Raw genomic sequence first — 15,129 nt, forward strand, 5'->3', positions numbered from 1 at the left:
AACCTCGAGCAAAACAGAATGCGTCTGTTTAATCAAATCTACCAGTTACAACGGAATCTATTAATCAAATTCCGGATAACCCTTAACTTTGTGACCGGATCAAAATTTTTGCAAAGGTGAAAAGGTCTTGCGGAGATACGTACAGATGTTTAAACAAATCTATTAACCAAATTCCTGACTTTTTTAGCGTCCGCCGAAAGTGGTGCCTAGACACCGGACAAAGGCCATTATACGGATGTCCGATTAAAATGATTGGGGCACATTCCAAAACACCCAGCTTTTTGGGTCTATAAAAGTGTTCAGACTGGTCCATTACTCAGCAGGCCGTTAATACTGAAAGAGGACACCGAATCTCGTCGGAAACATCAAGGATCACGGTATGGCATATTTTTGATTATTATATGCGCCAAACAAGTATGTTTTTAGAAAACGGATGGATGAACCCTTATATTTTATTCTTACTATGAATAATTTCCAAGTTTATTCTCAAGTGCGTGCGTGCGTGCGTGCGCACTCGTGTGTAGACGCATGAGCGCGTATAATATAAGATGTAGCATTTATATCCATCTATCTGCGTGTACGACGATTAATGTACAAATTCATAGGACTGAAGCAAACAATATTAGCTTTTTCATACCGAAAAGGGCTTTACAATCAAGTAGTTTTGTCTCGGCGTCTGAAAATTCAAACAGAGCCTCTTCTCTGAGAATACTCAGGCATGGTTTAAAAGCGCAGGCCGGTTGTGTATCAGCGCTGGCGTAGTAAGAGGTCAGTATTCTGAACTACGTACAGAAGGGTCCCGTTTGTGAAATGCGTACTCTTTCGAATCGGGCTTACTTAGCAGGGGAATGTCTGCACCAGGGTCCGCATGTTTTAAAAGTCTGGGATATCGAAACATTTTAACTTTATAAACTCTCATTTGTTACAACCGGTTGGAGACAGCCTCCAATGATGAACGGGATCCAGGAGCATATATCGAAGCGAATGCTTAATAGACATAAGGCAACTGTGTTTTCATTCATTTCGCTAAATGAAAAGTAATTATTTTAATACGGAATAGTAGCCCCACAAAGGCCGGGTGATTTTAGACGTGCGAGTAATATAATTAAGTTATTTTTAAAAGTAATCCCACACTGCACAAGAGACAGATTCCACGTGTGTTTTAGGATTTGCTGCGGTCAGTGATGATTTTAATTTTTCCTTAGCTCATTTCTATAACATAGGAGCCTTTTGACAAAGGAAAACTCTGTAAATACACTTGTGCATTAAAACGGAGATTTAAGAAAGCAGGTTTCTACCTTAAGACAGATTACTCACCTTAACCCAGTTTTGTACGTGCATGTAAAAGCACTCACTGTTGTTACACTAGCACAAAATTGATATTTTCTGTCTACTCAAAAACTAAAATTATTTCTATTAACACAGGTGATAACTGGAAAGCATTTTCACTATTTTTAATTAAAAAGTTAAACAGAAAAGCTCAATTATGATTTTTGTTTTGTCATGCTAGGGTCCTAGGGTGACACTTGTGCCCTTTATACTCTCTTATGTAGACCTTAACACATATTCTTACCAAAATAGTTCATCACTTCCCAATTCCTGTAACTTCAGGTAATTAGACAGAGTGAGCTCCATAACAGGCAAGAGAAAAGTATTATAGGTCAGATACACAGAGCCATAAAACAAAAGCACTGAACGCCACACAACCTGGTATTGCTAGATGTATTTTGTTACCTGGAGAAAAGGAAAAAAAAAAACATTTTTAGTAGTCACGTAAAATGACCAGTTGCTTTAACATGAAAATAAAACATCTTTAGAAAATAAAGCATCTAAAAGCATCTTTGTAAAGGACCGATTTTAAAACATAAGAAAAATCCTTGTTTCCAAAAGAGTTCTGCCCATTTTTCCAGCAGTTTTCTTGACTGATCTCATTTTAAATGATAATAGCCAGTATAAAGTCCGTAAAGGAACTGGGTAGGAACTGGAGACATCTGATATCTTCTAGCATATCTTTTTTGCGAACAGAGTTTTCATAACAGTTTTAATCGAGCCCCTTAACGTTTTTTTTTAAAGTAGACCACTATTACCAATATGTCCTTTTTTAAAATTAATGATATACCATAGATGCATATTTTATTATAATTACTTAACTTTTATCAACTTTTATCTAACTCAATATTTATTTTTCTAGTATCAGAATGTAGTTCAAGTTATTTTGTTTTCGGTTCAATAGATGTATTTTTCATATTTGATTCTTTGTTTTTCACATCTTTGCCCCTTTTTGTTACTTAGCCCCTAGGGGCCATCCCCACAGTTTGAGAACTACGGTTGTAGGGGATTATTTGTAAAACGCTCTGTGGCACTTCAAGCTAAATTAGATTTCCTTGGTTATTCAGCCGTTCATCGGTGTTCCATTTTGTTATAAATTGTATTTAGTCTCTCTTTATTTACTAAACATTTTATATTTTGAATAGAAAACAGTTATTTTGTTCAGGCTTTAATTTAAAACCGCATTTTCATCAACAGGCTATAATCACTTTGGTACTTAGGATGCTTTGTATAATACAAAGTTTTAGAAATTCTGTTAATGCTTGGTAATAGCCTTCCATTTTACATCAGTTATGAACCCCTGAAAATAAGAATGGTTATAGTAGGTTATAGGAGCCTGTACACTACAGGGCCGATGATTAGGCTTATACTGGACACGTTAGGCAAATCAGGATGGACATTTTTTTAGTAAATAGTTACATAATATTATATGTGTTTTACAAGGATTAAAATTTTACTAAAACTTTGTGGTTTATTCTTTCTTTTAGTTAGTCCAGGTTACATAGGACAGCTATCATTGAAAACTGCTTTTCCCTCTGTTTGTGAAAAAGCACCCTTGGTTTTGGTAGCATTCAGGGTGAAGGGAATGTAAGTTTAAACTGTGATTCCAAGAGTCAACAAGTGTCTGCAAACGTCTTGAATACGAGTCAAAGGACCAGGGTTTGTGCAGGGATCATAGTCAGGGGCAGAGTTACGCTAGACATTATTATTCCAAAATGTAACATTGACTCGCCCATATCACAAATATAAGATAGTAAAACTAAAATTTACAAATACTAAGTCACAGAGGAGATTAAAAACATAATTAAGACCGGATCAACAAGGGATCACCCCAAAATCACAGCACACTACAACAGAACCTACGTTTTCTGAGGTATATTATCAGCTAAACTGTCATCTGTTTACCAGTTCCACGGGGTTGCAAAGAGTTAGGGAAAAACGTTATTTAACATCTGCTAGTATGAGGCTGATTAACATGAGCCGGTTATTGTTAGAATCTTATCTGGAACTAAAAGTCAGGTTTGTGTTCCTCCTGATTCAGGAAGAATATTAAATATTGGAGTTTAGAATATGAACTAGACTGGTAAGGACATTTATGCCTAAATAAATAAATAAAGTTAATTATGAAATAAATAATTACATGAAAAAGTGGATTTATAAAGGAGTTATTACAATTTGAAAAACTGCTGTGATGTATAAAAAACATTGATAGGTGACAAAACCAGCACGAAAAGAAACCTTTTGAAATAAATAAGCTTTTTGACATGTAGTCTGGAATAGTCTGAATATGTCTTAAAGAGTTCATTTTTTAATAAAACAAAAAGGCAAATTAAAAATAATAAATAGTAAACCCGAATAAAACACAGAAGTATCATTTAATGATATCAATTAGTGTTAAGTATTATCAAGCACGGGATCTATTTATAAGGATTATTTAATTTAGTTATAAACAAAATGATTGGTTGCATTTTGCTTTGAAATTAACAATAGTTTGATACCGCTTTAAGAATTAGAATGCAAGACAAACCTATACACTTAATAACAAATATTGCGGATGCAATAGGAGTATCTCGGATCTCTGTTTTATTTTAACCTTTTGACAGGGAAGTATACCACCTATATTGAAAATGAACAGCGCCGACATGCTAACTAAATAGATATAATCGAAGATGTTTTAGAATATGGACCTGGGCACTAACCCATGATTCTGACCAACTAAAGGGTCTTTACTTAATTGTCGAACTTCCTGTGGGTGCTATGGATCTCGTAATGGAGAGTGCAAAAGATTCTAGAATCTTTACTCTGTAATGGTCCATATGACGGAGATCTAGCCCTGTGTCCACAGTGTTAACCAGTCATAGGACATGATGTTCAAAATTCACCTAGGGTTTTTCAGAAGAGATGACAAGTGCGTGTGTGTTCTGTTTCTCTGTATTAACTATTCACAATGACCATACTCCCGAGACCTTAGGTTTTTATGCAGAAGTACATTTCACAGACCCGAATAAGAGACATCCATCAAAATGTTCTTGACACAAAGGAGGCCCAATCAGGCCGGTGGGGTGGGAGTCTCTTTTCAAAGAGTCTTTGCCCCCAGCGCCTGGATTTGTTGGGCTATAAAAAATTTTTCAACGACCCTCCATCCTTGACGCTGAAAGAAATTAGGGTTAGAATTTAAAAATCAAATGGTACTTTATTGGTCATTTTCAAAAACAATATTAAAATTGAAAGAGGTTTTACCAACCACTTCAAAACATATTACAACTTAACAGCGTGATTAAAAGCAGACAAAAACTGGTGATCTCACCGGTACATTCAGTTCAGACACTTCATCTGATTTTCCAGGACGTATACCCATAAAACCTTAAAGGTCCATCAGACCTATTAGGTCCATAAAATGGCGTTTAGAGAAAGTCTCAGCTATTTCAGGTATTTTTGAGTAAGAGTCAGCATCCATGTTATGAAAGGCTTGTACAATCAACTCCTGAATAGACTGTTCATTTTTCCAATCATCGACAGCACTTTGTACAAAGGCGTGAATCTGGTGAAAAGTAGAAAGATGTTGAAGCAGCACAGAGTCTTTATGACTAGACTCCTGAGCCACGGTTTGTGGAAAACAGACAGCCGCTGTTGCTGAGCCGGTCAGTGTCAAACAGACACGTAGGCGTGTCTGGCTGGGTTGGTCTATTAAACATCCCTGCCCGGTACTTTTTAGGTGCCTATGCGTTATTATATCCGGCAGAACTGTAATCAAACTCTTGAACAGCTATTGAGCCTTTCGAAATGTCTCAATCAGGGTCCGTCAGTTTGTTCAGGGCCAGGTCTGCATAATCCCATCCTTGGGTGATATGTTCCAAACGGCTGGTGCCTGTACCAGGTCATCCACGGCCTGAATGGCTATCTCCTCACCTGCTAGGAGCCCTGGAACATCATTAGCAGATACAAAATGTCAGGTACTGCGGTTCTCCAGGAAACGATCCGACCAATACATATCACCATGGGTAGGTACCTGAGGCTCAGGATCCTAGATCTGGTCAGTTCAAGGCATAAGAAGGTCTGGCCAAGAAGATTGGTCTGGAGGTTAGCTGTTAGTCGTAGAGTACTCGGAGTCGGGCACGATAGCCTCAGGTCAAAACAGGCCATCGTGGGTGGCCGTCTGGTCCTTAGACCATCATGCCTGATCAGGAGCATAGCCGAGAGATGTTGATTGTTAACCGTTCAAAAACACGTTGTTGAAAAATTTTTTTATAGCCCAACAAATCCAGGCCGCTTGGGGGCAAAGACTCTTTGAAAAGAGACTCCCACCCCACCGCCTGATTGGGCCTCCTTTGTGTCAAGAACATTTTGATGGATGTCTCTTATTCGGGTCTGTGAAATGTACTTCTGCATAAAAAAAAACCTAAGGTCTCGGGAGTATGGTCATTGTGAATAGTTAATACAGAACACACACCGCACTTGTCCTATCTCTTCTGAAAAACCCTAGGTGAATTTTGAACATCATGTCCTATGACTGGTTAACACTGTGGACACAGGTGCTAGATCTCCGTCATATGGACCATTACAGAGTAAAGATTCTAGAATCTTTTGCACTCTCCATTACGAGATCCATAGCACCCACAGGAAGTTCGACAATTAAGTAAAGACCCTTTAGTTGGTCAGAATCTGGGTTAGTGCCCAGGTCCATATTCTAAAACATCTTCGATTATATCTATTTAGTTAGCATGTCGGCGCTGTTCATTTTCAATATAGGTGGTATACTTCCCTGTCAAAAGGTTAAAATAAAACAGAGATCCGAGATACTCCTATTGCATCCGCAATATTTGTTATTAAGTGTATAGGTTTGTCTTGCATTCTAATTCTTAAAGCGGTATCAAACTATTGTTAATTTCAAAGCAAAATGCAACCAATCATTTTGTTTATAACTAAATTAAATAATCCTTATAAATAGATCCCGGTGCTTGATAATACTTAACACTAATTGATATCATTAAATGATACTTCTGTGTTTTATTCGGTTTACTATTTATTATTTTTAATTTGCCTTTTGTTTTATTAAAAAATGAACTCTTTAAGACATATTCAGACTATTCCAGACTACGCATGTCAAAAAAGCTTATTTATTTCAAAAGGTTTCTTTTCGTGCTGGTTTTGTCACCTATCAATGTTTTTTATACATCACAGCAGTTTTCAAATTGTAATAACTCCTTTATAAATCCACTTTTTCATGTAATTATTTATTTCATAATTAACTTTATTTATTTATTTAGGCATAAATGTCCTTACCAGTCTAGTTCATATTCTAAACTCCAATATTTAATATTCTTCCTGAATCAGGAGGAACACAAACCTGACTTTTAGTTCCAGATAAGATTCTAACAATAACCGCTCATGTTAATCAGCCTCATACTAGCAGATGTTAAATAACGTTTTTCCCTAACTCTTTGCAACCCGTGGAACTGGTAAACAGATGACAGTTTAGCTGATAATATACCTCAGAAAACGTAGGTTCTGTTGTAGTGTGCTGTGATTTTGGGGTGATCCCTTGTTGATCCGGTCTTAATTATGTTTTTAATCTCCTCTGTGACTTAGTATTTGTAAATTTTAGTTTTACTATCTTATATTTGTGATATGGGCGAGTCAATGTTACATTTTGGAATAATAATGTCTAGCGTAACTCTGCCCCTGACTATGATCCCTGCACAAACCCTGGTCCTTTGACTCGTATTCAAGACGTTTGCAGACACTTGTTGACTCTTGGAATCACAGTTTAAACTTACATTCCCTTCACCCTGAATGCTACCAAAACCAAGGGTGCTTTTTCACAAACAGAGGGAAAAGCAGTTTTCAATGATAGCTGTCCTATGTAACCTGGACTAACTAAAAGAAAGAATAAACCACAAAGTTTTAGTAAAATTTTAATCCTTGTAAAACACATATAATATTATGTAACTATTTACTAAAAAATGTCCATCCTGATTTGCCTAACGTGTCCAGTATAAGCCTAATCATCGGCCCTGTAGTGTACAGGCTCCTATAACCTACTATAACCATTCTTATTTTCAGGGTTCATAACTGATGTAAAATGGAAGGCTATTACCAAGCATTAACAGAATTTCTAAAACTTTGTATTATACAAAGCATCCTAAGTACCAAAGTGATTATAGCCTGTTGATGAAAATGCGGTTTTAAATTAAAGCCTGAACAAAATAACTGTTTTCTATTCAAAATATAAAATGTTTAGTAAATAAAGAGAGACTAAATACAATTTATAACAAAATGGAACACCGATGAACGGCTGAATAACCAAGGAAATCTAATTTAGCTTGAAGTGCCACAGAGCGTTTTACAAATAATCCCCTACAACCGTAGTTCTCAAACTGTGGGATGGCCCCTAGGGGCTAAGTAACAAAAAGGGGCAAAGATGTGAAAAACAAAGAATCAAATATGAAAAATACATCTATTGAACCGAAAACAAAATAACTTGAACTACATTCTGATACTAGAAAAATAAATATTGAGTTAGATAAAAGTTGATAAAAGTTAAGTAATTATAATAAAATATGCATCTATGGTATATCATTAATTTTAAAAAAGGACATATTGGTAATAGTGGTCTACTTTAAAAAAAAAAACGTTAAGGGCTCGATTAAAACTGTTATGAAAACTCTGTTCAAAAAAAGATATGCTAGAAGATATCAGATGTCTCCAGTTCCTACCCAGTTCCTTTACGGACTTTATACTGGCTATTATCATTTAAAATGAGATCAGTCAAGAAAACTGCTGGAAAAATGGGCAGAACTCTTTTGGAAACAAGGATTTTTCTTATGTTTTAAAATCGGTCCTTTACAAAGATGCTTTTAGATGCTTTATTTTCTAAAGATGTTTTATTTTCATGTTAAAGCAACTGGTCATTTTACGTGACTACTAAAAATGTTTTTTTTTCTTTTTCTCCAGGTAACAAAATACATCTAGCAATACCAGGTTGTGTGGCGTTCAGTGCTTTTGTTTTATGGCTCTGTGTATCTGACCTATAATACTTTTCTCTTGCCTGTTATGGAGCTCACTCTGTCTAATTACCTGAAGTTACAGGAATTGGGAAGTGATGAACTATTTTGGTAAGAATATGTGTTAAGGTCTACATAAGAGAGTATAAAGGGCACAAGTGTCACCCTAGGACCCTAGCATGACAAAACAAAAATCATAATTGAGCTTTTCTGTTTAACTTTTAATTAAAAATAGTGAAAATGCTTTCCAGTTATCACCTGTGTTAATAGAAATAATTTTAGTTTTTGAGTAGACAGAAAATATCAATTTTGTGCTAGTGTAACAACAGTGAGTGCTTTTACATGCACGTACAAAACTGGGTTAAGGTGAGTAATCTGTCTTAAGGTAGAAACCTGCTTTCTTAAATCTCCGTTTTAATGCACAAGTGTATTTACAGAGTTTTCCTTTGTCAAAAGGCTCCTATGTTATAGAAATGAGCTAAGGAAAAATTAAAATCATCACTGACCGCAGCAAATCCTAAAACACACGTGGAATCTGTCTCTTGTGCAGTGTGGGATTACTTTTAAAAATAACTTAATTATATTACTCGCACGTCTAAAATCACCCGGCCTTTGTGGGGCTACTATTCCGTATTAAAATAATTACTTTTCATTTAGCGAAATGAATGAAAACACAGTTGCCTTATGTCTATTAAGCATTCGCTTCGATATATGCTCCTGGATCCCGTTCATCATTGGAGGCTGTCTCCAACCGGTTGTAACAAATGAGAGTTTATAAAGTTAAAATGTTTCGATATCCCAGACTTTTAAAAACATGCGGACCCTGGTGCAGACATTCCCCTGCTACAGTAAGCCCGATTCGAAAGAGTACGCATTTCACAAACGGGACCCTTCTGTACGTAGTTCAGAATACTGACCTCTTACTACGCCAGCGCTGATACACAACCGGCCTGCGCTTTTAAACCATGCCTGAGTATTCTCAGAGAAGAGGCTCTGTTTGAATTTTCAGACGCCGAGACAAAACTACTTGATTGTAAAGCCCTTTTCGGTATGAAAAGCTAATATTGTTTGCTTCAGTCCTATGAATTTGTACATTAATCGTCGTACACGCAGATAGATGGATATAAATGCTACATCTTATATTATACGCGCTCATGCGTCTACACACGAGTGCGCGCACGCACGCACGCACGCACTTGAGAATAAACTTGGAAATTATTCATAGTAAGAATAAAATATAAGGGTTCATCCATCCGTTTTCTAAAACATTCTTGTTTGGCGCATATAATAATCAAAAATATGCCATACCGTGATCCTTGATGTTTCCGACGAGATTCGTGTCCTCTTTCAGTATTAACGGCCTGCTGAGTAATGGACCAGTCTGAACACTTTTATAGACCCAAAAAGCTGGGTGTTTTGGAATGTGCCCCAATCATTTTAATCGGACATCCGTATAATGGCCTTTGTCCGGTGTCTAGGCACCACTTTCGGCGGACGCTAAAAAAGTCAGGAATTTGGTTAATAGATTTGTTTAAACATCTGTACGTATCTCCGCAAGACCTTTTCACCTTTGCAAAAATTTTGATCCGGTCACAAAGTTAAGGGTTATCCGGAATTTGATTAATAGATTCCGTTGTAACTGGTAGATTTGATTAAACAGACGCATTCTGTTTTGCTCCGAGGTTAAAGGTCATCAGCGGCTCAGGCCGTTTATGATGCGGAAGTGCCACCGATTCCCCAAAGACCACAGCCCGAGATATCCGCTCTGATTAAGGCATTCAAACTTTTAGAAAAAACTAAACGCCTTTCTTCATGAGGGGAGGATTAACAGGGGTAGAAAAAGGGTTGGTTTTAGATCGATTTTAATACAAATTATAAATATATTAATTCATTTAGCATTTAGACGTCTCCAATGTGCTTTAAAAGGGAACTGCTGCATCTTATTTAACTGTGTGATTTTTAAAGGTCTTATAGCGAACTAGTTATCACGTGTTTTACACGTTATCATGAAAGCCTTTAACTTTTAAAGACCCATGCGTCTTGGGAATGGAAGAAGGGGGGCTTACGCTCAGCTGTTGACAAGCCTGCGCGCGCCTGGACTGAATCAGCGCGGAGCTGTCAGGGGAGGAGGTGAACTTACACACAGCTACAGCTCCACCCATATGGCATGCACTGACGGCTCTAGCTGCGCTCCGGACTCAGTGTGAACAGAGAGAAAGATCCTTTCTGTGTGCTTTGGGAATGACCAGCTCGCGGATGCGCGCAGGGACTGCTAAAAGCCAGGCTGCGCAGAGGGTGCCGGGCAGCTTGTATTTCAACGTGCTTTGAACTACAAGCACACGCCTGCGGGGCTGCTAAACGCTAGACTGCTTGTCTTTCTGTGCGCTGCTGAATGCTTTTAAACTCAGAGCCTGTCTGTGAAAGGATTTTCACGGAGATGGGAAGGAAAAGGCTGTTTTGTCTTAGATAAAATACAAGGGAGTTTACAAATGATATAGCAACGATTAGATAGATAGATATTTTTAAAATAATTGTTACATAGATACAGGGATTCTTACCTAAAGCAATATTGGCAGGAACGGCGACAAGTTAGATCGGTCCGAACGGAGCCTGTGTGTGTGTATGCCCCAGGAAGAAGGGGACCAGACATCATGTGCTGCAGTGAGGCTTAGGCAGGCCATTCAGTCTGGGTATGGATAGGAACATGCCTGAACTTGTCCAGGGACCGGCTGCAGCATGCCTGAACCTGTCTTTGGAAGAGGGGTGGGGGCTGGGAAGTGGTGGGGGTGGTGATGGGTTCAAGGGGGGCCTAGGCAGCCCTTGGGCATGTCTGAACTTGCCCTAGTGAGATGGGGCAATGCAGGTGGCCAAGCAGGGGGGCGGGGTGGTGGGGGTTCAAGGAGGGTGGGGGCATCCATCAAATTGCCCTTGACAGTTTCCTGGGGAAAACAGATGGCTGGGCTAAAGGTCAACAAACAACCGGTGGTTGGGGTGGGGACTTCCTGTCATTAATCAACAGGGGCCCTGATCAAGGTCATCCAAGGTCAACAAAACAACCGGTGGTGGGGGAGGGGACTTCCTGAAAGGTCATCCAAGGTCAACTAACAACAGATGGTGGGTGGGGGCGGGACTTCCGGTCTTCCATTAAAAAGGGGCGTGGTTTAATCTCATCAATCAAACTCGGATTAAATTTTGACAGAAGCCGCCTGACATTATACTACTAGCACAGTTAAATAAAGTCTACAGGATATTATTCCCTAAAGCCTATTTTACATGAAAAAACAAAATTTCAGTAAATGAGACATATCTATTAAATTAATTTCTGACATGCAGTTATTTCATTAAAAAAAAAAATGAGCATAACAGTGCTGTCCAAAAATATCATTTTATTCTTTTTGCCAGGTTTAACCCTTTTCATTTAATGTGCTTTACAAACCAAAAAATTAGGTTAAATCATTAGATTGGCACATTTATTTTAAAAGTAAACATTAAAATAAAATGTTCTTATTTAGCTCTCAGAATTGCACAGATTTAAGATATTAATTGTAATTTCTTAGAATGTACAGTTAAGAGAGAACAGCATACTGTATGTAATACTGTTGTTTTTCTAGCAAGATTTCAAGGAACACTAAAGAAAAAAGAAGTTAAAAACATGATACCAAATTTTGACATTTTAGAGAAATGACGCTGGAGAATTTCGATTTACATGAACAAACTGATATTTCACTTTTACAGACTAATCTATGACATACTGTACGATCAGAAAAAAAAGAAAAACATCTTAGCATAAAACAGCAATACAGGGCTATTCAAAATGAAAGAGCAGATTTCAAAAATTTATTTGAAACTAACTGTATAAAACAGAAACACATTCCACACATCACTGGATAGAGGAAAGTACAAAGTTTGGTAATATGGTCCTTGAGGTTGCATGCACTCAACGTGAATACCATGTGTAGCACAACAAACATCAAAACAGTAGACCGTTTCTTGCCACACACAAGTCAACTAGTTACTGAATTCACAGCTTCCTCAATTCCATGTCACAAATCTTGAAGATTAGTGGGCATAGGTAAAACAAAACACTCTTTCTTTAATGTACTCCTATAGATAAAAATCACACGGGGTAAGGTCTGGAGACCTGGTAAGCCATAGACGATGAGCAAGATCTTGTCGTCCACCTCTTCCACTCCATCGTCCTGGAATGGTGTAGTTCAGTTAACGCCGGACCTCCAAGTGGAAATGAGGCGGGGCACCATCTTACATGAAAATGAAAAGTCATATGAATCTTCTTAAAGTTGGGGAAACAACCAGTTTTGTAGCATGTCCAGGTATGATAATTCAGTCAGTTTGCTCTGCTAAAAAGGTCCATAAACTTTGCTTGCAGAAATGGCACAAAACACATTTACCTTCGGTGAGTCTCTTTAATGTTTGACAACTATGCAAGGATTTTCATAACCCCAAATTTTAACATTGTGGCGATTAACCTTACCAAAGAGATGGAAAGTTGATTCATCTGAAAAAAATTAGTCGTTCAGGAAAATTGTCCAGTTCCATATCCTCCAGAATTGCAGTGCAAAATTTGAACCTTTTTTCATTTTTCATTTGCTTATGATGAGGTGACTGTTTGTTGAACTGTTGGCAGAATTCATGTTGCACTTGAACAATGGACTTACACTTAGCAAATTACAGCATGCAAAATGGTTTCTCTTGTAATGTTGTTGCCATTTTACTATAAACAAGAAACAGCACTCGGTGGCATTCACTGGTAGTTTTAGGCAGGCTTTTAACACTAGAATTACCAAAGCCTAAGAAAAAACTCGGAAATCCGGTCCACTCTAAATCCCTTCGCACCTCCTTGTCAGTGTTTTTGTCTTGTAAATGTGCTGATCAAGGCAAGCAGCCTACTATTCCATCCCTCCACCTCCACAGAACGGGCACAAAGTTCTCCCAGTTCCATTCTTGATTATCTGGGAGTCAGGAACCTAGAGTTGTACAGGGAAATAATAGATTGTTTGGAACACATGCATTTCATGTGTGTTCCATTTCTACAATAATCTGGGTAAACACATCGTTAAAACAGAAACGTTTTTCATATTTTCGTAATAAATGACAAAATGTAGGCATAAACTATATAATGTGTGAAGCCTGAAGTCCAAAGATCAAATAAACACTTTCACAAAAGGTTCAAGGATGATACAACAGTTTCCGTGGCGCTGTGGTAAGAATTGCTGACTTGAAATCAAGAGTCCCCCGGTTTGAGCCTGACTGCCTCGTATATTTAACATTTTGAGTAGTGAGCTGCTCTTATTGTTAATATTATACAATAAATACATACATTTGGTTTTCTTCTGTAATAGCTGGTGTAAATTTATAGTACTTGTCAAAGTTAGTGTTTTTTTTTTCCTTTCCACTTTTATTCTTTCAGTCACAATCACAATACATACTACCGCCCCCATAACCCCCAAGCCACTTGGTGTTTCTATTTGACTTTCAATTATTTGTGGGCCTGTGCAATTTGGTTCATTGTCAGCACCATGTGGACATGCAGCAGTTTTGCTCCTGTCAGTTATGGAGTGTGCCTGTGCCTCTGCATGTCATGAGAAGGACCCGAAGCCTAATTACTTGGGGTTGCATTATGCATGTTATTTGTTTTATGAAGTGCTTTTCTCATGTAGATGTATATTCTTATTCTTACGTTCCTGATGAATGTTTCTCTGATCATATTGATTTGTTTTGCTTAATTTTTAAGAAATAATTGCCCCTTTTTTTTTTGTTTATTATTAGATCACATTGATCCTTATGAAAGGAACATAAATTTGGTTTTATTCTTAAGTAATGCCAAATTCAAATTTTTTATGCAGGCACTGTGGTTCCCATTATTGGAGGCAATGATGTCACCTCAGAAGTTTCTAAAAGAGTCGTCTTCATATAACGTCTCAGAATGTAAGAATTTATGTCTTTTGTAGCTTCATAATGACCATGTCATGTAAATGTTTTTTCTTAGGAATTTCATTTTATTTTCACAATTTAGCCTTGTGTATTGTGCAGTTATCCATTTTCACTGTTTGCTGTTAATTTGTCTAAACTTTAAAAGTGAGAAAAATCAGTTAATTTCAATTCAAGTGAACATTCACGTTACTTCTGCAGTCTCCTGTTTTTCTAATATTTACGTTTAGAATAAAAAGCATCATTGGTTTGTTTCATTTTACATTTCAGCTACATTAACATTATCAAATTGGTGTTATTACTTATTCTATCTATGCTTCAACCTTTATTTAGCTCTAAATTCATTATCTTTCGTTTGACTCCTACTTCTCATTATTATTATTTTTTAAGCTTTGAAGCAGTTAACAATGCAAGTAATGAACAGCATGACAGGATTTATTGCTTTACCATCAATTCTGCAGCGCATCCTTCAGGTTTGTCTACTGCAAGTTTTTATATATTTTCATTATATTTTGATTTGTATTAATTATTATTGTAGCTATATCAGTATAATCTTGTGTGTAAAAAGTTAAATCGGTGTATTCTCTTTTTTGATATGTATTATTTATATAAGTAACTAAAAGAAATAGAATATACCAACCTATTGTACTAACAAAATATAGTAGTCAGGAGGTTCATGAGATAAATAAGAAATAGGCATTCTGCTTCAGTAGAATGGTTTTAAAAATGCTATATTATAATGAGAAAGAACACACACAAAGTACAGGTAAATGCAATCTAATTGCTCAGAAAGTTCAGCAAAATATTTGTTATAATACTGTTTGTCAAAACACCTCTTTTCAATAAA

At 37.1% G+C, this 15,129-nt stretch overlaps 1 protein-coding gene across 1 annotated transcript in view; it reads left to right on the forward strand.

Moving 5' to 3' along the window:
• Nucleotides 1–15,129, forward strand: part of vps8 (VPS8 subunit of CORVET complex) — a 740,642-nt gene that overhangs the window by 421,724 nt on the left and 303,789 nt on the right. The window contains exons 41-42 of the mRNA XM_039755059.1: nucleotides 14,198–14,279; nucleotides 14,673–14,755. Of these exons, the coding sequence (XP_039610993.1) occupies nucleotides 14,198–14,279; nucleotides 14,673–14,755 (165 nt within the window). The remainder of the gene's footprint in view (nucleotides 1–14,197; nucleotides 14,280–14,672; nucleotides 14,756–15,129) is intronic.

Source organism: Polypterus senegalus, chromosome 6 (genome assembly GCF_016835505.1).
Source record: "Polypterus senegalus isolate Bchr_013 chromosome 6, ASM1683550v1, whole genome shotgun sequence".
Lineage (NCBI taxonomy): Eukaryota > Metazoa > Chordata > Cladistia > Polypteriformes > Polypteridae > Polypterus > Polypterus senegalus.